The 25,196-nt window shown below is 41.8% G+C and overlaps 1 protein-coding gene across 1 annotated transcript in view; it reads left to right on the top strand.

The window, feature by feature from the left end:
- ccdc88ab (coiled-coil domain containing 88Ab) overlaps positions 1-25,196 on the top strand; it is a 104,220-nt gene that overhangs the window by 6,656 nt on the left and 72,368 nt on the right. The window contains exon 3 of the mRNA XM_080740431.1: positions 11,513-11,621. Within this exon, the coding sequence (XP_080596557.1) occupies positions 11,513-11,621 (109 nt within the window). The remainder of the gene's footprint in view (positions 1-11,512; positions 11,622-25,196) is intronic.

Genomic DNA, 25,196 nt, shown 5'->3' with positions numbered 1-25,196 from the left:
GTGTGTGTGTGTGTGAGCGGGAGAGATTGGTATATGCAGGGTTGGTGTGTCAATGCGGCTGTGTGCTTGCGTGCCTGAATGCGGGTTTGGGGGTTTTGGTGTGTGTATGTGTGTGTTTTGGGCAGCTGTTGGCAGTCATCTTGCCCTGCCAGACTCTTAAACAGAAGGCTTATTGTCAGCTGGTTTTTTGGTGAGACTGTTCTTTGTCTGCCTTTCCCTGCTTTTACCAAGGTGACATGGTCACCCGCCTTTGACTTATTGAACTAAAATAGAATAAATTATATTCTCTATGAACTACTCATCTTTCATCATAGCATTGCTTGGAGTAATATAGCTTTATCGGTATGAATTGGAATTCAATCAGAATCATAAACTCTTGTATGACGTTCATGCAGTTAACTTTCTGGTATACTGCCGAGTGCATCAACCCATCAAAAAACATCTGACAAGAGGACTTGCAGAACTGCAGATGAAAAACTATAAAATAATAAGGTACAGTTGTACATCAAATGGTAAAATATGTTTAAATAAAATAAATTATATCAGTGCAAAATTACATTTTAAAACATGTATTACTAACCGTGTAGTAGAACTGCCAGGGGGTCATAGTATTGAATTGGGGATGGGTTAGGATATACAGTATTTCTGCTTACCAAACAGAATGTGTTTTGTCGGTTGTAATTCTATTTCATTTTATTCACCACCATGTGCCAAGTGCAGACTTTCAGACGGCTTGTTGATTTAACCCTAGTTCATCAGGGTTAATTGAGCATTTGGTTGGGATAACCATGTTACCAGTTGATATGTTTAAGCTAATAAAAAGGGCTCCATGTTAGAATGAAAGAAGAATGCTGTAGTTGTACACCTACACCAAGACATAAGTGAATGCAGCAGCTTTGAAATAACTCTCTCTCTCCAGCTCTGTGTCATTAAAAACAGCTTAGAAACTTGAGGCCTTGTTTTAAATCTCCACTTTGAGGAGCTGAACTGTAATTGCACTCATTCCAAAACGCACTCATTCCAAAACATGCATTATGTGCATGCATGCAACACACTAGTTTTCAAACCACATTCTCGTATCTCGTTGGATAGTGTCTGTCTGTGTGGTTGGTAGTTGGTACCGATCTCCCTCAGATCGATATGGTCTTCTTTAAAAGAAAATGAATGTGCAAACTGCACTTAATTCCTCACCGCTCTTGAAAACCCTTTTCTATTAACACCATTTATAAACAATACTGGACATAGGCTTTTTATTATTTCCAGAAATGGAAGAAGTTGTGCGCGCACAGCACACACACACACACACACACACACACACACACTCACTCACTCACTCACTCACTCACTCACTCACTCACTCACTCACTCACTCTCTTACTTTCGTTCATTGACTAGCAGGGATGTGTTGTGGGCCATGTGTTGTAGGGTTGAAGCGGATGGTTTCAGCTGCTGTTGCAGCATGAATGTCTCTCTCTGGCTCTATCGGAGCCACTGACAGACCCGAGACAGACAAACTTGGCAGCAGTTGTCAGAGAAACAGCAGGGAACAGGGAGACTCCAGGATTATCTAACGGTTTGCTGTGACCCAGATGGCACTATACCCCCCCCCCCCCCCCCCCATAACAGACTCTAACCTAGCCAATTAGGTTACCTCCCCAACACTGTCAAGGCAATTGGTTTCCCCGCCCAGCACGAAGGATCCAATTACGTTTCTGTACGAGTGGAAAGTGTCTAGCTAATTCTCCGCTTTTCTGTCAAAATGTCCCCGGACCTTTGTGTACTGTCATTCAGAACTCTAGATGGTAAATCCATTGTGCATTTACAAAAGAGCAGACCATCAGAGATGGCTTTCGTTTATCCTGGCCTCCTGGGTAGTGGTTGCCTGTAATTGTTTATCAAAAAGAGGTTAGAAGTATTTTAATCAATCATCAATCCCAGTAAATCATTACAACTTAATACAGATGAGAAAAGCCCTTCACAAATACCACATACATATTGGATATATAATTTCATATAAGATAACAGTATAGACTAGAGGGCCCTACCATGTTGACAGCCCCTGCCACAGTCAATCACTTACTGTAGGCTTATTGCTAATGGATACCATATAACCGTCTCACTTTCGAACAAATAAAAGGCGGACATGTCAATGATTTTATTTTCTGAGATTTGATGTAGAGAGAAACTATGAAGGGACCAAGTATAGACCCCTAGGCCTCCCCTGTCAACAAAGTATAAAGGTTAATTTCTGATGTTTTGCCCATATCATTTGGTCACCCATTTAGAGCTTACGTATATTTTGCTGATGTAATGTAAGGTCAAACGTGAACGTCCCCCGAGGGGCAATTTCCTTTACAGACAGTAGATAAACACAATACATAGCTTACAATCCATCATACACAAATACAATACAAGATCCTTATCTCCCACATTGTCACAATGAATCATGGGAGACACGATGACCTCCAGGGTTATAGTTTCTTTAAGAAAACTAATAGCAGAGGGAACCAAGATAATATGTATCTATCAGTGCAACCTTGGGAGACTAAACCAACCCCTGCCCTGGCTGATGGAAGTAACTGGAACTCAAAGTGTAAAGGAGGCTGAGGATCCAAAATAATGGTCTCTGTGCCATTGAGATGACCCTCACTTCATAGTTCATACATGTGCTGAAGGTTGTCAATGGTTGCAACAGTAGTCTTGCAACACAGCTTGACCATTGTTTTCGTCAGTTTGTTCTGTTTTTGTGATGTGGCTCCTAGGGGCCGAACTGTTTAGAAGAGTCTGCGAAGGCCAAGGAAGTGCCTCACAATTCTTACGGTGTGGCTCTGCAAGAGGCTATCTGTCTATGACAGGGTTATGTTTGTCCTTGTGCAATCTGGGAACCCATCGGCAATGAGCTGAATTTGTCGCACATGAATTTGAAGCTGCATTTGTCTTGAGAGATTAGCCTTTGTGTGACTGTCCGGACTCCGGAGCTTCACATATGTTTTATACTTTTTGAAATATATTGAACATTCATTTTATACTGGAAGTCAATGGGGCTGTGATCGTGTTGAAATCTTGCCCAAATGTGGAGTTATACGTCATAGATATTTGCCATAGATGACTGATGTCACATGATGGATCATCAGCTTGGACATCGAGATTCACAAATATGGGATAAATATTTGTCCTTAGTATGCAGATGACTGTAATGTATTCCAATGTGGACTGGGAACTGAATTGCCCATGCAGGATCAATAAAGGTCTAGATACAACAATGTCAGCATATTCTTATGACATCAAGGATCCCTGTATGTATTGTCCTATGTTGGTGGTTACCCCTCTGGGTACTCTGCGAACAGGTACAACGGGTACTCTGACAAGATGTACAACAATTACAATTGGTTTGCATAAACGGGTGGGGCGTGCATTCCCAACTTGCATTGTTCCCGAATTGCGTTGCCTCAGAGTCAAGACCTAATTCCTTTAATTTCCCAAATATTGAAAATGGCCCGTCTACAAGCTCACAAGTCACATCGCATGACGAGCTTGTTCAGCAGAACGTCTATTTGTGTTATTTAAGTAAGTAGGGCTTAGGTGGTGTTAAATTAACACAGTGCATCTTTCTGCTCCTCCTCATATTATCTCCTTCACCTCCTGCTGTCTCGTCCTTTTCTTCCTTTCACTTGTTCCCAGTCCCTAATTCCTCCCACTCTCTTCCATCCATCCATCCATTCTTTCCTTAGTACCTCCATAGCCCACCCCATCCCCTCTCTCCTCCTGTTTTCTTTGAGCAGTATGCTGGTGTCTTTTGTCTTTCTACGGGACTAGGTATTTACAACACACATATTTGGGATTCCAGCTGGAGAGAAGCAACAGGCTTGAGTGCTGCTACTGTCTGCTGTGCCTCTCTCTGCTGCTGCTGCTGCCTGGGCCTTGGGGACCCCAGCCTTTAACATCAAAGAATCTAGAACATCAGGGCGATTCAGAACAGAAACAACGGGAGGTTCAACATTGAAACACTCAAATTATATGTTGTTTCAGCTAAAAAGTTTGATGTGGTTAATCATGTTTTTAGATTTGAAAATCTGCCATTCACCATTAGTCCTGGCCGCTCTCATCTCATCCTCATTCTTCCTGCGTATGATGTAATTCACTGTTTCTCAACATCTGGTCAGGGGCCCACCAGGGGTCCATATGAATCTGTATAACTCTGTGAATGTAGTACAAATGGAACCATTTTTTTATCTTTGGGACTACACTGTAAATACCTCAATATTAATTTAACTCTTGAGTTTACAAATCCATTTGGTGGTCCAAATGGAGATTGAATTACATTGTAATTCAATCTCTTGAATTGAATTACATTGTAATTCAATCTCTCGCTCTGTGTGGATGTGTGCATAAGTTAGAGTCTCCGACAGGAAGTGACTGCAGCAAAACTTTTAGGAGTTGTGTATGTTTAAGCGTCGGACTCGGACCCCATAGGACCAGGGAAGGACATGTAATGCCCAGAGGCGAAGAACAGGATTAGCCATTGTAGGAATAGCGTGTCTATTAGTTGGTGGTTTTAGACCCCTTTATCTAAACTGCTTCATCATTCATGTGCAGTTAGACTCAAACATATTTGCCTGAAAATATCTGAAAAGTATATACAGTACAAGGTCAAGGTGTTGATAGTGCTAAAATCTAAAACCATACAGTGTAGGGTTTATGTTAAGTCAACATCGTGTAGGAAATATAAAACTTTACTTAAATGCTGCGTCTCCAATCGTCTCGTATCCATATGGTTCAACACAATGTAATGGTTCCCTAATAAAGATAATGAAAAATACATTTCCAATCTGGCAGGACAGTTTAGTCATGGTTCCCCTAGGAACCAGTTTGAAAGAATGGGAAGAGGCCCCTTTTTAAGATCACAGATACAGGAAAGGCTTGTAGAGAAAAGCTAATGAAAAGTCAGGACGAGGATATGAGGCAGAGAGACGGGACTCCTTGCACTGGTGGGATTCTGGGCTGTGTCCCCTTGGAAAAAGGTTGTGGGTGAGAAAACGGAACAACTTGGAAGGTGTCTATTTTGGGCATGTCATTATAGACAAAAATTGTAAAAGAAATCTCATATCACATCTCAGTGAGCTTGTAGATCAGCGAGTCAGCAACCCTATGAATTGTCAACCATTCAGGAATTTAAAAGGGAAAACGGCACTTATGGACATACCACTACCAGTACTGGTTACTGAAGATAAGATCTTTGCCAAACTATTGGAGATCATTGGACACACAAATACCACACAATGTCGTCTTGGCTTACAAGTCTCCCTACAATCCCCACATTCCTCTCAGCTATTCGGCCGTTTCTATCTCAGACACACGCACCCACTTACGCATGCACGCACACACACACAGACTCTCACACTCGCAAAATCAAACACACACCACCCCCTGCTATGTTTGGACAGCATGGCTTGCAGCCTCTATCCCTAACGCGTGGCCAAACATGCTCCCTTATTGTGTGTGTGTATGTGCGCCTGGGCATGCATGCTGACCCTAATGTAGCCTGTCATATATAGGTTAGCGCGACTCTTTTACTCATCCAGCCAATCAAGGACAAGAGAAACACCCCTTTTAGCCCTAGGCCTCTCTATTTAGCCTGCATTGACTATGGATGACAGCACTGTCTGACTGACTGACTGCCTTGCTGACTAATTGTCTGTGTGTCTGGCTGTCTGAATACAAGCTGACTGTCTATATAGTGATGTTATCAGTTGCTTGCTGTACCCGTAAAGCCGAATACATACATAACCACTTGAACCATAGCATCCTTTTTCTGGGGCAGAATATTTGTCACGTTGTGACGTGTTGAGAGATTATAGATCTGCAGACTGCAGTATTTGCTGAAGCTATTTTGTGTTGAAGGGGAAAAAAGGAGCGGACGCTGATGGATGCCCAGTCTACTAAGTATAAAATGGTTCAAATGGTTAATTGTATGATTGGGAAATATGCTCACGATTTCGTCATACGACGAAATGCAAATTTGTCGTCAAAAGAGTCTGCCTGCAGACCTGCACGTGCACGTGGGGCTGTGTTGTGTTCCTGTTGTGTGTTTATGTTAGAGAAAATGAGCGAGACAAAGCCAATGGGAGATGAAGGAAGATTGTGGCGTTTCTTTTTTGTGTGGCAGCCATGTTGTTGGCTCCCATGCTGCATAGCGATGCGGCTGTGTGAATGGCCAATTCTCTGTCCCTCTCGGTCTCATTCTTTCACGCTTAGCCCTCATCCTGTCAGGATTACAGACCCCTTTTTGCTTTTTAATTGAGGGGTTAAATAAGACCCCCTGCGCAGCTCTCAATGGAGCTGTGTGTGTGTGTGTGTGTGTGTGTGTGTGTGTGTGTGTGTGTGTGTGTGTGTGTGTGTGTGTGTGTGTGTGTGTGTGTGTGTGTGTGTGTGTGTGTGTGTGTGTGTGTGTGTGTGTGTGTGTGTGTGTGTGTGTGTGTTGTAGGGGAGAAGATGGGGTGGTCGGTCACATGACAGAGTTCATTCAGACCAGCATTAAAGGGAACACATTATTCCACTGATTAGCACTGATGATCAAAGTGTGTGTGTGTATGCGGAGGGGGTTATGTATTGGTGGTTGGTTGCTGATCACAGGACCCATTAACACACCCTCAGTACAGCTGATTCCCATAAAAAAACAATTATTTTCTTTTATAAAGACTTGAAGTATTCGATCTTTTGCTTGGCAATGCATCTAGTTCTAATGGATTTCATGTAGATAACTGCAGCAATATCTGCTTTTAGAGAAACTGTAAGGTGTTGTCTCTTGCATGTGCTGTCAAACATATAGTGCTACTAGAGCACACATGCAGACATACTATAGGCGCACAGTCGCACAAGCATGACTGCACATACCCTACACACCGCATGCATGCACACACACATCCACATACAGTATAAGATCCCCTCCCCCCGATGAGTGCATGTTAAATGACCATGATATATAGGTCGGACTAGTCGGATGTGTCTTGTAAGAAGAAAGATGTACAGTACGTAATAAACCAGGCTTTCCCCCAACAGAGTGACCGAAAAATACCAAGTGATTTGACAAAGTAAAAAATGGGAAAGGTAAAATGAACATTCTAGAGTTGACTAAATGTGTAGAAAGATGAACCCTACATGTTGGTGGTATAGCTGGAGAATGAATTGGAGCCTTGTTTAAATCTACGTTGAACATGATTAGTGGAGCTGCCTCTGGTGTTGTGATTGTGGACATCCTTGACCTTTAGGAAGTAGTTTGCCAGGTACATGGGTATCTTGGAGGTGTAGTGTATCTTGTACACCATGCCCATTGCAAGCTTATAAGTAGGAGATGATCACAGTCATGCCATTGCAGCCTTGTTGGTTAGTTTGAATGACGACTACCGGTACTACACTTATGGAGACCCTCAACAACCTTTAACGACATTAACCCTGGTGTCTGTATTTTGGGCATATCATTATAGGTGAAAATCAAAATCTGGTCCCTATGCTTAATTTATAGCCTACTTCATTGTACAGCGTTGTTAGCGGTGTAACGTTGTGTGAGCTTGTCAATCTCATATTTTCACAACAGTGTTGTACAAAGGAATATGAGACAAGCATAAGTGGTTCACTTTTCCCAACTTTACCCATCGGTGTCCATTTTTACTGGTTAATCACAGGCAGTTAAGGTTTGGGGATAAAGCAAGAGTGGCAAAGTTGAGATGTTTTGAAGGTTTGAAGGAGGGATGAGGTACATTGGGAGAACGATGCTGAAGATGGGACTGTCAGGAGGAGAAGAGGAAGGTAAATGGATGCTGTGAGTCTGTGACATGCAGTTGGCAGTAGTCACCGAAAACGGAACCAGATGGAAAAGGAAGCAGAAAGAAGAAGAATCTGTCAGTTACAAAATTAGGCAAAGATCTTTTATCATTGGAATGTTGCAAAAAAGGTTCGCATAGATGCATATGTAAATGTCGGTCTGAATTGCTATGGATGTGGAGAGATGGTGATGTGTGCATTTTGGAATGTCTCACTACAGGCTTACTAAAACATGTTGACACCCGCGATGGCATTAGTAGTCACGCACACTCCTTATAGACCCCTTGGGCGATGCAGTACGTTATACAATGTTCTTGTAGGAGACAGTTTTAATTCTCTGAATCTGACAAACCTGGACAAAGAGAAGATATTCATCCAGGTTCTTGAGAGCTGCTCAATCAGTCTTCTACTCAGTCTGTGTACTGTACTGCAATGTACCTGTGCTACCTTCATGTTTGATGGTCTATATTACTGAAATCAAACCTCTGAATGTCTCGTCATCTCTGAATGACAAAACATCTATGCTATAATTTTGCGAATGTCTGAGTGAGTGTCTGTCTGTCTGTCTGTCACAGCGTTTCTCCTCAGTGGCTGGAGCAATTGATCTGAAATCGCATCACCATTAGCATATGAACACACCTGACATAACTGTGAAGCCCGTTTGTCACTTTCACAAATCGTATGCTGTATATTAGCATTTTTATGGTGTAACTACTACCTATTCTGCATCTAGCATGAGGCATGTCTATTCTGCATCTAGCATGGGGCAACATGTTTAACCAGCTCTGTGTGTGTGTGTGTGTGTGTGTGTGTGTGTGGGCGGGGGCGGGGGCGGGGGGGGGGGGGGGGGGGGTGTTGGCTGGCCCTCTTTCAGATGTTGTCATGTAGATCGGTACACAGTATCTCTGTAGCCTTTAAACGAAACGGGTATTTCTTACATTGATGCTCCTACATATTATCATGCAAGCACCAGAAAGTTACTTTCCATCCCTCATATACTGTGTGCACAGTGCACACCCCATAACCCACACACTGCACATCATTTCGGAGCTCATATCTTTGAACGGGTAAGGACTAGTAGAATTGATTTTGAAAGTTGACATTGGTGAATTAATTTCCTATAGACTGTTGAAATTCATTAATTAAAATGTTTAGCATATTGGAGAAATCAATACACCAATATATTCACATGCACCACTCAAATCAATCTATGTCAAGCTATATATTAACACCAGCAGCACGTATTCAGGGGAAAACCTTCGCTCTAGGTCGCCTTCAGACGAGCCCTCACTCGTCGCTTCCAGTCATCCCAGTTCCTTATACATCTGGCCAGCTCGTTGGTGTCTTTTCTTATCCGTTAATGTGGGACGTCCTCGTGATCGGTGCCCATGTGTTGGTTTCCACTTCACCAATTCTCTGGCTGGCAGCTCTTGGTGTCTTTGGCAGAGTCCTGCTAGTAGTGGTGGTCACATCGTCACCTATGCGTGACTGCGTGTGTATGTTAGGTTGTTAGTTTGTTAGTTTGTTTGTAACGTATCATGAGCTGCAATACCGCTGGGTGACCAGTGGCACTGAGTCTCTCACACACACCCCGCGAGCGCGTGCACACGCACACATTCCTCTCACACACGCACACGCACGCACGCACGCACGCACGCACGCACGCACGCACGCACGCACGCACGCACACACACACACAGGGTATAGCTTAACAAAATTAACTGCTCACCTCCACCGCTCACTTCAAACTTTGTTTGATTTTTATCTCACCCTTGGTATTCCATCATACAGATTCTTATTGCTAACATGTGTACTCTTGCTGCTGAGTAACGCAACATTCTGGTGTAGCACACATCTAGAGACTTTTGCAGGGTTGCAGGCTTCAGGGTCCAGCATTCACTGCCATAAAATTCCTGATCTACAAGCTCTCAACGCGTTGCAGCGTGAAGAAGATCAGCGAAGATATTTAATGTAGAGTGTAAACAAAAAAAGACTAATATAGAGCCCTGAGGGACTCAGGTCAAACAAGTATTTGGTTTAAGTGGTTAAAGCAAACAGTTCAGTTTCCTTTAAATTCAAGCTGGTTCCAAATATAGACCATTTACTTCTGTACATAACATCACTTTCATGAATGTTGCAATCTCTTTGAACTTCCTGTATGCCCTCCCTGAGAAACAACATAAACATAATGTTATGAGATCATCAATTCTGGGAAACCATCGAATTTTCTTTTGTGTAGAGACAGGAACTCGGTTTGGCCCCTCCCCTTTCTTAGTCCACTTCCTCCCAGGTGCTTCTGTGCTTATTCCTACTTTATTCCTACTAACGACAACACTACATGTTTAGGGCAGTTTTGCTGACACCAGTTAGCAGTATCTGTCTTGAGAGATTATGAACTAATTAGATACAGCTAGCCTCCAAAGAATATCCATATGATTTTGTAAATGTGTATGTAAGATTTGTTAGTCACCAATTTGGCGATTTCTTCTAGCAACTATATAATATTTCATAGATATATCGTGTTAATAATAAATAGTTAAACAATGTATGTATCTTTCTTTGTTTATCTATCTGTACATACATAGCAGTGGATCCGGCATTGCCCTGGTGAAATACGCACAAAACAATGTTTGTGTAGATGTTCAGGAATTGTTAGATGATGAATATGTATTGATCCAAATTGTACATGTATGTGATTGTACAGTACAGATTCAGCTGTGTCTATCTATTGAAGAAAATACAGCATGTTTCTTTTTGTACATGCAGTCTGATGCAGACTGTTGCCAGATTTTGCGAGAGAAATAAGCAACCAGATCTACGAAAACAAGCCCAAAAGAAGGCTATTTGAAATCTACAATGTACAATCAACAAACTTGTAGATCTAGATTTTCAAAAAAGAAACAGAAATATCACAACTACTGTATGCACAATTTATTCCCAATCCGACCTGGGGTGTGTGGGCATGCCATTTTTAGGGGGCGTGCATAGCGCTTTTGTTGGCTTTTATGCAGGTGGGCAAACTGCATGCGGTAGAGATTGCGATTTTTAGGGCCGATATGATCACCGATCAACTGGAATCAGTATCTGCCGATACCGATATTCCCGATCACAGCTTCAAATCCATAAATTCTTCTATATATTGTTACTGTAGCAGCTTTTATATATTTAATAATCTTTCTTACAAAACATTGACATTGTATATTAAATATAAACATTAGGAGATTACAGGCTGAGGTCCTTTTGTACCCAATTCAACTTGTAGGAGTTGAAGCTGCCACAGATAAATAGCTGATCTAGCTTGTAGATCAAAGCTGATACAGGCATTATCGGCTGATCGCGATCACTCACCGATCAATCGGCAAATCTCTAGCTTGCGTCGTTTTGTGGCCAATGTAGAATTTGCTCCCTTGAGGTGAAAAATACCTTTTCTGACGTGGAACGTGATTGCCAGAAACTCTCCACAGTGGCAGTTCCTTGTTGAGGTAGCTTTCTGGAGCACCTCCCTGCTGGGTTTGAGGGGATCAGTCTTTTTCCATGGACTCAATCCCTCCTGGGAACCCTGGGGTGACGATATGCTGTAGTGTTTCCCACAAAAAAAGCAAGGAAACCGTTAACAGTAAAATTAACTTTTCCATATTATGTTCCACATTTCTAACATGTTTTGTTAACTATATTCCTTCTTTGTTTGCAGAAATCCCAAAGCCAGCGTCCAGAGGACCAACAAGAAAGTAAACAATGACCCCACACTGCGCATCCAGAACCTCACAATTCTCATCAGACAGATTAAAAGCTACTACCAGGTAAGCACATGTCATTATGTCTTTTAAAAGCATGTATTATTTCTACAGGTCTACCGTAAGGTTAAGATTATACTTTAGTTCTGCAGTGAGTTCACGTTGAAGGTTGCGATTTATATAATCAACTTGAGGGGTATAGACTAGTTATGGCTATGATGAGAATTATGATTTTGTGCTGAGTTTTGAAAGTCTGCTGTAGCTCTGGTAGAAGGTTACACACATGCAGCTCCAAAGTAAACAATACACTGTACTCCAGAGCAGTGGTTCTCAGCCTGTGGGTCAGGACCCTCAGGGGGGTCCCCAGATTATTTTGGGGGGTCCCCAGATTATTAAATGAATGTGCAACGTTGTTTTCTCTCTCAACAGTAAACAAACCTACATAAAGTTTAAGTGTATAGAGGGTATCTATCTGCACATTTCTAAAGTGACAATTTAAGGACTTTTTAATACCTCTAAAATTACACATTAAACATTGGCCAAATTGAGGCAGAAATGCCTCGCAACGCGATGTGACCATGTAGATCTGCTATTTTCACAATAGAACCGTTTTATACAAAATATTATGCCTCAACTCTTAGTGCTCGTAGGGAGGGGGTCCCCAGTTAAAATATGATTATTTTGGGTGTCGCGGCCTGAGAAGGTTGAGAACCACTGCTCCAGAGATTCCAAGGAGGTCACCTCCCCATCCTAACATAAACCAATAATGAAGTATTCCTTGTCATAATGTGTACGGTCAAGTTCACTGTTATTTTAATAACAGACCTACGCTGCTAAATGCCAGGGTTGGTTCTCTTGGGCTGCAGTCAACCGTGCTGCATCAGTGACTTTTAAGTTGGTGGAGTAGCGATGGAAAATGCAATCACTCTCCCAACACAAATCAGAGCAACTAGAAGCACAGACCTGCACACGTGCATAGTCTGCATACATACGTACAGACAGACAGACAGACAGACAGGCAGACACCACACACACACACACACACACAAGGCATGGCAATATAAACATTTGTGTCACTGATATAAGTGTGTGTCTGTGTGTGATGTGGCGTCCTGACCTCCATCCAGATGTCAGCCAGGGCTCTGTAAATATAGACGTCAGACGTGCTGTTACACACACACACACACACACACACACACACACACACACACACACACACACACACACACACACACACACACACACACACACACACACACACACACACACACAAAGATGTGGTTCAGCAGCTTCTCACGCTTTGCGTTATTAAGGTCTGGGATGGATTTAGACTTAAAGTAATACTGTGCAACTTTCTAAATTAAACGAAAGTTATTTTTGATATAATTTTTCACTGGTATAGTTTTCACAATAACACAAATGTGTTTTTTTGGCAACTTTTCTAAATACCATTAACACTATTTTTATTTGCAAGTGTTTGCCCCAGACAAAAAGTAATAGGCAATGGAAATGTACCGGATTTCTTTTCCCAAGGATGCATCTGTATATGTTAACACATTTCTATGTAAAAGACGATTAAATATTCTGTTTAGATCTGATTCTGCTAACCATCCCTGTCTGTCGGCGTCAGTTTTTACCCAGGTCATCAGATCTTACTTTGTTGCTGGATTTATGGCTTTGAACTGAGGGCATCGTACAAAGAAGAAAAAAGAAAACATTGTATATTTACTCGGCTGCTGAAGTAGATTGTGATTCTAAGGCTAATCCTGTGCAAATGTGGAATTGCGATTTGGACTTGAAAGTGTGGTCAGAAAGACGCGAAGATGACAGTCTCATGTCGTGTTGAATGTGGCCATGTCTTATCTGTGATTGATTCACTGTTCAGTCCTGTATCTGGGCCCTGGCACGTGACCGATTTCACCATCGCCACACTTAATCATTGTTATTTGATCCGTGTCCTTTTATCTTAAGGGCTGCTGAAAGGCGGAGAGAGAGTGAAGGGGATGTGGGTTCTAGAGATGGCCGTTAGACATATGGAGGGAAGGAAGGAGCATACCATAGAGGGGGGGGGGGGAGTTCTACTTTATGATGACAAGAAACACTCTTCCACTTGAAGCAAGACCAGGTCGCTGGATAGCAGAATGTACACCCATGTGTACATGGAGGGGAGAACAGAGTCTTTGGTAGTTCTGCTATCACAGTACATTTCCCTTTAGTGATTTTGTTTTCAAAGAAACAATCATGATTATCATGGGTACACTGATATTGTACTGTGCAAAAGGATGACAAACATATATCACCGCTGTTGGTGTCGGGCAGAAACCTTGTATATCCAAAACCTCTTACCTTCTATTTCATGGAATGAAAAAATAGCCTGTATTCCAAAGTATCCCATGTATTAGTCACAAACGCTATTGTTCTTTACATTGGTTAAATATTTCTAAAACCTACAAACTGGGGGATCCCTATTTTGGGCATGTCAAAAATACAAAGTAATGAACTAGAGAAAAAAACATGAAATATGGAAATACAACTGGTTTAAGCGTGACAATAATTATATTTAACAGAGAGATGATTATATTTAACTTTAGGACTGATATGATGAGCAGGAAGTAAAATGACCCAGCTGTATGCTGTAGAAGGACTTTAGGAATGTTAGGGTCTCACTACATTTTCAGACAGACAGACAGAGAGCTTCCCACGCTATAGGACTGACTCTTTCCTCTGGCTACTTTTGAACTCTCTGCAGAGGAAGTTTGTCCATCTCCCTACATGAGCTATTTATGAATGCTTGGATGGATGGTGAAAACAGTAATTCAGAGGATTATAGAATGGAACATACTATAGGCTCTGTCACTGTGTATACACATTTTTAAGTTTATAAAGTGATAAACTTAAACATGCACACACACTCGCACTCGCAATCACACTCACTCACTCAACTTTAAGTGTGGCAATACGTTCAACAGCATGTCCATCAGTTAGCTGCCTAATCAGATCTCAGATGTTGGCTCTAGACAGCCAGTTAAATCACCCCCTGGTCATCATGTTTAAACAATCGGCCTATTGTGTTAGCCTTAACATTATAAGCCTTCAAAAGCTCCAGCAGGCCTGCTCAAAACTACATATCACAGAGTCAATGCGGAGGTTAAGTACTGACCTCCAGTATTTGTGGATGACGAGATGGCGATTAGGATTAAGCTTAGCTGGCATTTAGCCATAGCCACTAATGTTGTTAAAAGTCTTTATTCTTAAAACTGCTATAGCAATGGCAAACACATATGCTATTGATAGGGCAAACTTGGCCATGATAAGAAATAATATAAGTGTGGATTGTGGAATGCTCTGACCATTTTATTGGATTCTATGAGCAGGGCAAGAGAGGGATCCCTCAAGGGCCATTTATAGTTACGTATGGTTGATTTTGTGTACGTTTTTGGGTGAGAACTACGTACGTTAATTACGGCCCCATGCATAGTAGACATGCACGTTATTTAGTCAAAAGCATTTAGTCAAAATAATGTAGAACCACAGATTTTTGACCCGCCGTGATTTTTGGTACAGTATAAATAACAGTCTGGACTGGATCTGCTGTCTGTCGTCTGTCGGCAACATTTATCACGGTATTTGCAACTCCGCGAGGGTACACATTTAACCACATGGATGCGGACCCGGAGTAGGCTAATTATAACAAAACACACGTACACACCCGCTCATATATTGAACATAATTCCCAAGTAATAAATGAGCCGCATCATCATCTCTTCTTGTGACTTGTGTGCCTCGCTGTCTGTGGCTGTGCTCAGCTGATGACTGTTGATGCGTGATGAGGAGTCGAGGCATCCTCTTCAGTGTTTGTGTAACAACCCTTTTTCCGTTTCTTGATAAAATATATTATTATGGGACACACAGTTTGAGAACCGCTGTTAGAGCAGAGTTAAAGTAATTTTCATCACTACTGCGCCTATGTTTTATAACGGTGGTCACTGCACCCATCTCGCTTTTGGAGGAGAGGCGACCCGAGTATAGTAGTGGTATTCGCGGTAAATGTAAAACTCCGCGAGGTACAGATTTAACCACATGGATCAGGACCCGGAGTGATTATAACAAAACACACCCGCATATAATTCCCAAGTATGATGAGCCGCTGCAGCTAATTAATCAGCTCTTCTTGTGTGCCTCGTCTTGTTGGCAGCTGTTGGTGGAGGATAGGCGGTGTTTGTGTGTGTGTCAAGCCGTCCTGTTGCGAGTTGCGACGTTCCTTTTTTACCGTTTCTTGATACAATATATTTATCATTTGTACACATAGTTTGAGAACCGCTGTCATAGAGCAGGGGAAAAGTAATGTTCCTCACTACTGCGCCTATGTTTGACAACGGTGGCCGTGGGTACTTCTTGCTACGGATACATCTTGTACGTTGAGTCCGTCCAGTTGGGTGCTGTCCGTAAGCGTCCGTATACGGAGATAAATCATCCGGAGTGTTACGTACTGGGAGTCAAACCGGACCAAACGGAGTAAAGTTCTCTCCCCCTCCGTTTCTTGTGTATTCCTGCGGTCCTTATGTACTACTATGCATGGTACTTCACAGGGACATTGGTGGTCGAAGCCTTCTAGCTGTTTCAGAAGCCAGGACAATGTGGTGCCACAATGAAGCTATAGCTTCCCAATCCATGTTGATTAATCTTTGCTGGCTGACCCTTGACTGTCTTTGTTGACCACACGGTCACACTTATTATGTCCAGCCACCAGTGTTCCAAAAATAATCTGATTCTGAAATATTCTTGCATCCAGAAACCACCTGTAGCTTCAGACCTCCCTGCTCCCCCTTTGCCCTCCCTCTTTGTGTCTCTGCACCTTGTTGGTTGTCTCTGAGGGTCTTACACTTTCTAAGCCGGGCCGCACTTGCCCGTACTTGTCCGGACCACCCAGTGCGCCGCTCGAACTTTCCCGTACTTTCCCGTAATTTATGAAATTAATTATAATTAAAAAAAAAATACAGTCGCCGGTCGTGCTCTGTCTCTTTAAGAGAGCTCCTGAGACGTGATCGCGTCGGAGAGTGATGACGTCATCTGCTAGGGAGCAACTGGTGTCCACGGACCGCCATTACGTGCCCTTGTATTGTGTATGCAGCCACTTGGCCAGCGCGTCTCCTCATCATTTTCGATCAGACGACAGACGAAATCAAGGCTTCGGAATGAGTGGATTGCATTGGATTAGATCGATGTGCGTGCACAGAAGACGGATTGTATTTTCGGGTGCTGTTCATTATCGCTGTTTCCCCCGTATCGCTCCATGTTAATGACCGGAGAAGAACTGCCTACAGCACCATGAAAAAAGGTTGGACAACCAAAAAAACTCTTTCATGCATGGTTTCCTGGCTTGCGCGGAGTGATCTGAGCGTGTTGTTATGATTTCGTGCTTTGCTTTTTTAAATTATGTTTATAAATAAATAGCAGATTCCACGGCAGTACCTCTGTTCAGGGGTTTCTGGCGGGGCTTGGAAATTAAAGGGATAGTTCACCCCCTAAATGTCTTTGATTACTCACCCCATGGAGACTTGAATTCATGGATATCGCATTCCTAAGCCTATCATTTGATGAGACATCTTTGTGTCTCCATAGGGAACAAAGCAGGCTCTTTTTTTGTCTCCGTAGGGAACCACTGCTGGTCATCAAATTATCGGCAAAATAAATAAATATATATATATCCATGAATTAAAGTCTCCATGGGTAGGGCTGTCACAATTATTACATAATCGTCTAATTGCAACTATTTTACATAATCGCGATTATTTTTCATAATCGCCATAATCGTGAATGTTGAAAAAGTTTCATATATTTTTTTTTAAAGTAAAAAATAGTGGAAATAGCCGATCTACAATCGCGACGCGTTGTGAGCTTGTAGATCGGCTATTTCCACTATCAATGTTATTTTTTAATTAGAAAGTTGTCAAATATGTCCATATTTTCTTTGTATATTTAGGTTATTTGTCATATCTGCCATGTGCAACTTCAAAGCCTAAAAGCCAAACAGAAATGTAATTATCAATGACGAAAACACAAATAAATCGTTAATCGCAATTATTTGAGTGACGATTAATCGTCATGTAAAATGTCTTATCGTGACAGCCCTATCCATGGGGTGAGTTAGAAAATATTTTTTGGGCGTACTATCTCATTAACCAGCTTCTGAAGCCCACTCAGTAGGCTGGTAATGAGATGGTTTGGCGACTGGGGATTGGATTTAGACACTACTACACTAGCGTGCATTTCCGACGAAAGTGGGTGGCTTTTTGTAGTTTGTATTTTCTTGGAAGATTAGTTCACTTACCCTCATGCGAGTACATGAACAGAAGTCAGTTTTGTGAATTTATGTTTAAAATAGCTTTCATTGTCTCTTTGTCTCCCTTAAGTTACGAGCTCTCTTTACTCTAACTCCTGCTTCTCTCACAATCACTGGACTATCGTTAATTATGTTTTTAGCTGATTATCAGCCACAGTAATTGCCGCAATAAACAGCTCAAAGTCTTCAGATGGGGCATAAATCTGTTAAGAAGCCAAGGAAGACCCTCGACTCAGTTGAGGAAATTGTTTGGGACGCAGGAAGTTAAGACAGTCACCGTGGCACAAACTGGTTCACTGGTATGGCAGAGAGGACTGTGTTCGTAATAGTTTCAATGCCCATATCTTTGATAGTTCTACCAGTCCATGTATCCACTGACTTTACAGTGCAGTTTTATTTACATCTTTTTATACAGAGAATTTCACTGTGTAGCAAACGTCTCACCCTCTCTTGGATCTGTGTCACTGCATGCAACTGTATACAGATACTAAACAGATAATAAACCATCTAATCTATGACACAAGTGTGTCCTAATAGTCTTATCAGTCTGTATCATTAGCCCTGTTGCTACACAGAAAATGTCATCATTTCTTTTACAGTTCTGACATTAGGGTTTGATGAGCCGCTGCATAATATTAGGGCCAGCACGTGAGTGCCAGCATGCAGCACTCACACACGACAACTTTTCTTCGGGATCTAGTGTTCCACTGTCTTCAGGAGTCGGTCCTTAGGGACACATTGACGCAACTTGGTTTTAATACTCTCTCCTCTGCTGGTCTCTCACCCCCTTTTCCCATTGTTTAGTTTTTTTGTATTTCTTTTTTCTTCTTTTTTCTGTTTCCTTTTTTCCTTTTTTGTCAAGTAAATGTTCTCAAATTTCCATAGGCCAGATGAAACCGAACCAGTTATTTTGGTTCTTGAGCGTAATGGATTTAACAGGCCTTTAGGTCTAATCAGGCTTGTATGAACACCCTGAACAGTTTTTAATTTGCTTCATTCAGTATTTAGATATTTGATGTAAATGTTACCAGCTCCAACACGCCCAGGCCCTCTCCACATACACACCCATTGTAACTTCAAACTCCATTTTAACCATGATAGATTCATTAAAAACACACATTATTTTTTCTGGTGACTCATAATACCCTCCTAATACGTGAGCAGACCGTGTTTTTTCAATAACCTTTTTCTTTTATTTTTAATAATTCTTTGGGAAAATGGAAAACATTAAATACAATAATATTTAATTGAAAATAAATGAAAAAGGTTATTGAAAAAACACGGTCTGCTCACGTATTAGGAGGGTATTATGAGTCACCAGAAAAAATAATGTGTGTTTTTAATGAATCTATCATGGTTAAAATGGAGTTTGAAGTTACAATGGGTGTGTATGTGGAGAGGGCCTGGGCGTGTTGGAGCTGGTAACATTTACATCAAATATCTAAATACTGAATGAAGAAAATTAAAAACTGTTCAGGGTGTTCATACAAGCCTGATTAGACCATACAATGACCAAAAGTTTTTTGAAAGTGTAATATCCCTTTAACTGTAACTATATGACACAGCACTTTGAAGGTGGATTTAGAGCCAGTGTGAGCTTGCCAGCCAATGCAGCCATAGTTGGCTGCATTATCTGATTTAAAAAAATAATTGACCTATAGTTTTACCATAAATGAAATTCCAGGAAGACAAAAGCTGTCTTTATTGATAATTAGAAACAACTAGTACAGCGTATGATGAGCACATATATACCACAATATTCCAACTACTACTATATTTGGCTTGCTATTTTACTTTTTGTTTTTATGTATTTCGCTACTACTAGTGTCTCTAAGATGTTTTAAAGTTAGTGATCGTTCCACCTTCTCTCTGTGAAGATAAACTAGGGCTACAGCAATGATCTAATGATCTTCCCCAGAACAGAACCAGTAGTGCTCTCTTTCCTCAGAGTTGCCTTGCTTCTGCTTCCGAGCTGCTACTAACGGAATGAAGCCACTTTCTCTTTCTCTACTGGAAGATGAGTGAGGAAGTTCAAGTGACGTTATTGAGTTAATGATCTAGCTGAGTCAGTGAATCTTGCACTGTTGCTTACAACACATTTACTGATTAACCTCCTTAAGCTATCAATAGGCAGGCAGGCAGGCAGGCTGGCAGGCAGGCAGGCAGATTGGATGGGACTTCCCATCCTTCCTTCCCCCATTATTTCTCCACTCTTGTTCTCCCTTGTTTTCTACCCACCGCCACCCCCAACCCCCACTTCCTGTATCCATACAACTGATAGTATGTGTGTGTGCACATGCGACACACATGCAGAATGACTTTGTGCAGAGGTTGTTAAAACTGACCCTGGCCAAGACATTTCCATAATAATGGTTTTTCATCTGACTCTGTCAGCCCTCGTAGGCGAAGTGAGCACATTGGTAGTGTGTGTGTGTGTGTGTGTGTGTGTGTGTGTGTGCGTGTGCGTGTGTGTGTGTGCGCGCGTGTGTGTGTGTGCGTGTGCACAATATGTGTATGAGTTCCAGGTCTCTGAGATTGTGCCTGTACAGTAAATTGTGTTGGAAGTGGAAGACTGTCTAGACGGACTTACTGCACTTTGATTTCACAGCGTGCTGTAATGATCAAAAGAGAACAGCTGTGTGTGTGTGTGTGTGTGTGTGTGCGTGCCTGCGTGTATGCATTCATGCAGGTGCGCAGCCACAGTAAGTACATGTGTTTTGTCAATCAACATTTTCAACATTATCTTTGTAAGACACAGCCGCTAAAGAAGGAGCAGAGACGGAATGTTTGGCATCATTTTGACCATGTTAACATACTTACTAAATTAACTGAATCATCTTGAATGTGGTTGTGTTCATGGAAATTCACGCTTGTAGTAACAAACTAAATCAAATCTTCTGTTGCTGAAACGGCTGTGTGTTTTTTCAGTAATCACATATCCCTTTCGGCCTCGGCTTAGTTTGAGGTTTTCTGGTTCTGCACAGCAGAATCCTCACAGAAGTCTTCTTGTCCCTGGTGGTCAGTTCAAATATGTCTATTTGGACTGACAACCAGGGACAAGAGCCATTTTCGGGGGCCTCCTTTTTAATTGAGTGACCTTGGTGTGGCCTGCGTTCAGTGGTGTAACTCAGCCCACATCCAGCACAGCAGCACAGTTTCATTCCCTGTTATGTTTTGCCCAACTTCTTTCAACGCTCTCCAAGTCAATTCCTTTGTCCTTGTTTATTGAAAAAGGCTCAGAGCTTTCGTCTTCACTCATTCACACAGTGAAGTCCTCAGTGTTAATTTAACTCAGACAAACAAGTAGTATATTAACCACTTAACCACAACAGAATTCTAAATTATTTTCAAAATAGCCGATCTACAATTCTTTAGTGCGCAGCATGGCACACAACCATGTATAAATCATATTTCTCTTATGTATGTCATTCAAATCATCAAGTACTGTAACATTTCCCCCTGCCCTCCAGCCCTTGGCCTTGCAGTGCTAAAACGTTTGCTGTGTTCTCTCCTACCATCGCTGCTTTGGTTTTGGGGCGTGGTGTTAGGCCCGGGAGCTTTCGTTGTTTTGACTGCGTTTAACGGTGAACAGAGGGCTCCGTTCACACTGGGCTGCCCTCAAGGCTCTTCGGCAAATGGCCTGCCGGCTGACTTGGGCTCAGCCATAGCTTCACATTGACTGTCCTGTTCATTATGCCCTGAGAGCCAGGACTGAACATACTGTAGACATGAATTACTTGGGGTATTTTTCCACCCGGGAGGCACATGTGACTTGCAGTCTGTAGTGAGTCAGTAACTCTGTCCTATCTGTCGGCGCCTCAGTACAGTAGAGTAGAGTTTTAGCTTCTTTTCCTGCACGTTTGACCTTTTCTTTTTTTCTTCCTGGTTATGGAGCTTTCTGTATAAAATACTATATGAGAAGATATAGGAACCAACGCTTTAAACATTTGTCATTTGGAAGTTGGAACCATGCCACAATCAACATCCTTTTACTTTGCATCAAAACCCCCAGTAAGCTTCCATTTAAGGTTTTACTGCCCTGTCTTTTGGTTGGATTATTTTTCTTTCTTTCTTTGTCCTCATCTTATAGTCTTTGATGTTATATATATATTTTTTAACATTTTAGTTTGAAGGTCTATGGTTTGGTGTGGCTGCCAGCCTGCCACTGCTTGCTGCTTCCATAGCTGACCTTACAAAGATGCTCTGTTAGTGGCTACAGTTGGTGCGTACACACACACACATGCACACGCATGCGCACGCACGCGCAGTCGCGCACACACACACACACACACACACACACACACACACAGAGAGAGAGAGAGTCCTGTCGGGTAATATACAGCAATGGATGGATGTTTTTGTTTTTGACGTGGATGCCATTGTGGAAAACGCTAAAAAGGAATGCATGATGTGTGTGGGTCCTTGTTATTACTTATTATAGCGTTTGCATCAAGCCAGTGATTCTTTTTATTGCTCTGAATCCTCTTTGACAGACCTCAGTAACCAAATGTGTTATTTATTCTTTTGAACATCTGGAATTCCCCAGTAATGTCTTGCATTCTGGCATCTATCTTTTCATCATCAGAATCGTGTGCAAATCAATTTGTTATCATGTAACAGCAGGCCAACTGTGTATTTCCATGCACATTCCATTAGCTACCCTTATTATCTGATGAGGTAGCAGATACTGGGGGATTTAAAAGTGATATATTTACAGAACAACCATCAAAATTCTATTCTCTCATTATTGTTTTTGCTAAGTTGAATATTACATAAATTGTGTGTAGTTTTGTAAGTGGTCTGTCTAACAGGTCCTAGCAATGGGATTGATTTGGTTCTATACCATTTGAAAATGTAAAAATTACATGGTATGAATATAGACATGGACCTACTATCATATTCTACCATTTGAAAATGTAAAAATCACATGGTATGAATATAGACATGGACCGGACCTACTATCATATTCCACGTTGAAGTTACTTAGTACAGTTTAGTAGAGATTAAACAGTAACATGAGCTTCTTTTTTTGCAGAACGTTTGTTCTGTATCAGTGGTACTGTGATTCATTATGTTCTGGTTTGGTATGAGCTCAAAGCAAAGACGAGTCATAACCAGGTCATAAGGGTTGTGTTTGGCTGAATATCTGGCTTTTGGGTCGTTGGGTGACTAATTGTGTGTTAATGTCATCTCCTCCTAAAAAAGGCTGGTTGCATTGCATACAATCTCTCTTGAACATGCAGCCGCACTAGGGATGGGACGATAAGCGATATTAATTGTTTATCGTGATAAAAAACACTGACGATAATCATATCGACTGGAGATTTAATGTATCGTGAAATTGTCCTCCTTCAAGCACTGGGATCAATTCACCTTTTATTTGCCAAGCTGCATATCCAGTACCACTTAAACCCTCTATAGGTAAAATGTACTTATAATATACGTACATATGTTTTCACTCTCTACCGAATCTCTTTGCCAAAAGATTGCCGATCTACAAGCTCACAATGTGAGCTTGTAGATCTGCTATTTTTTGGCAAATGTTCAGCCCCAGGATAATCGATGCTGGGGGTATTTTGATTATCGCGATAATATCGTAAATCGCGAATTCTTTGGTTACAGTACTCGTGCAATGACATTTTCATATCGTCCCATCCCTTAGCCACACACAGCCACACTTTGAACACGCTCAATGTCAAGGTCCCTAGATAGCACTTTGAACCCACAACTAGCGGTGGAAAGTGATTAAATGCATTTGCTCAAGTAATGTACTTGTAATGTTCTTCTATACAGCTACTCGCATTAGTTTCTTGTGACTTTGCTGATTTAACCACTTAAGCCCTTATTATACCCTGTAGCTATTCAAAAATAGTCGATATCCAAGCATACAGCGTGTCGCATCATTTGTTGTATTGTGGCAATACTTTTGTACTTTTACTTGCGTAATCTTTTGAATACAGGACTTTTACTGTCAGAGTATTTTTATATTGTAGTATTGGTAGTAGAATCTGAACAACTTCTGCTACTGCCACAACCACACAGCGTCACATCACATAATCACAGCTTACAGGAACTGAACCCTAGCTGACCAAAATAACTGAGTGTGTATGTGTAATGTACACAATATCTGCTTTCATATGTTGTATGTTATTGTAGGTGTGTGTGTGTGTGTGTGTGTGTGTGTGTGTGTGTGTGTGTGTGTGTGTGTGTGTGTGTGTGTGTGTGTGTGTGTGTGTGTGAGTGTGAGAGTGAGTGCATTGACATGCACAATGTCTAGCCTACTATGATATGAGAGTAGAGGAGAGTAGAATTCACAGTTTGCGGTGTACACACAGTAGGTTGCCTTTAACTATGTATGTGAGGAGCTATTTTTACATCCAGCAGTATGTTGTTGAATGAAGAGGAAGCTAGAAGCTTCTCATTTGTGAGCGGAAGCAGAACAGCTGGGATGCATCTGCAGGCTTCATGCTGTGGTATCTGGTCTGATCTGTGCTGCTTTTATTGTGTTTATACTAGCCCATACTCCAGCAGTTATGGGCCATTGCAGCAAGACAACAATTGAAACAATTTTCAGTTTAAAAAGTTAAATACGTTTTGGTTTAATAAGTTATGTTGGACCAGCTTTTTATGCTCCATTTCCGATGTGTATAATGACAGGAAATCAAAGGCAGAGAGAGAGGATAAACATACGAGACAAGATGGGGGTCGGATTTTAAGTAACCCAGGTCCTCGCGCTCATAAGGGGCATATGGTCTCTGCACTAACAGGCTGAACCACCTGGCACCAAATCAATCCATATTGTAACCAGAGAACTTGTGACACAATTGGTAAGGTAAACTCACTTAAACCGCTGCTGGAAAGGTAATATGGTATTAATATGGAGCCTTCCTCCAAACAAAGTGATATTCGTTCTATTTTTGTCTTATTTGCTGATACGCTCTGTGCAGATGACAATGATCACATTAAAATAAACAACACAGAACAGAGAGGAAGCCATATGGCTGGGTCATATCCAGTGAATGGGAACTAAATGTCTAAAATTACTCCTTTTTGAGGAAGAAACAGGTGTGCGTGTGACTGTGTACGTGTGTGTGTGTGACTGAATAGATGGGCATGGGGGTACATGTGTCTATCAGCAGAAAGTCACTTGTATCCAGTGCCCTGGGGGGCAGTGGAGCCCACCTGGCTCTGTCCTCTGTCCAGCCTGGGGCTCGGTGGTAAAAGCTCTCTGGTTGGTAGATAACATCAGAAAACAAAAGAAAGACAACGCTAATGCCTCGTTTTCTCCTCCTCCTCGT

Source organism: Nannobrachium achirus (assembly GCF_963921795.1).
Source record: "Nannobrachium achirus genome assembly, chromosome: 13".
Lineage (NCBI taxonomy): Eukaryota > Metazoa > Chordata > Actinopteri > Myctophiformes > Myctophidae > Nannobrachium > Nannobrachium achirus.
This window is presented reverse-complemented; position numbering and strand designations above follow the sequence as displayed.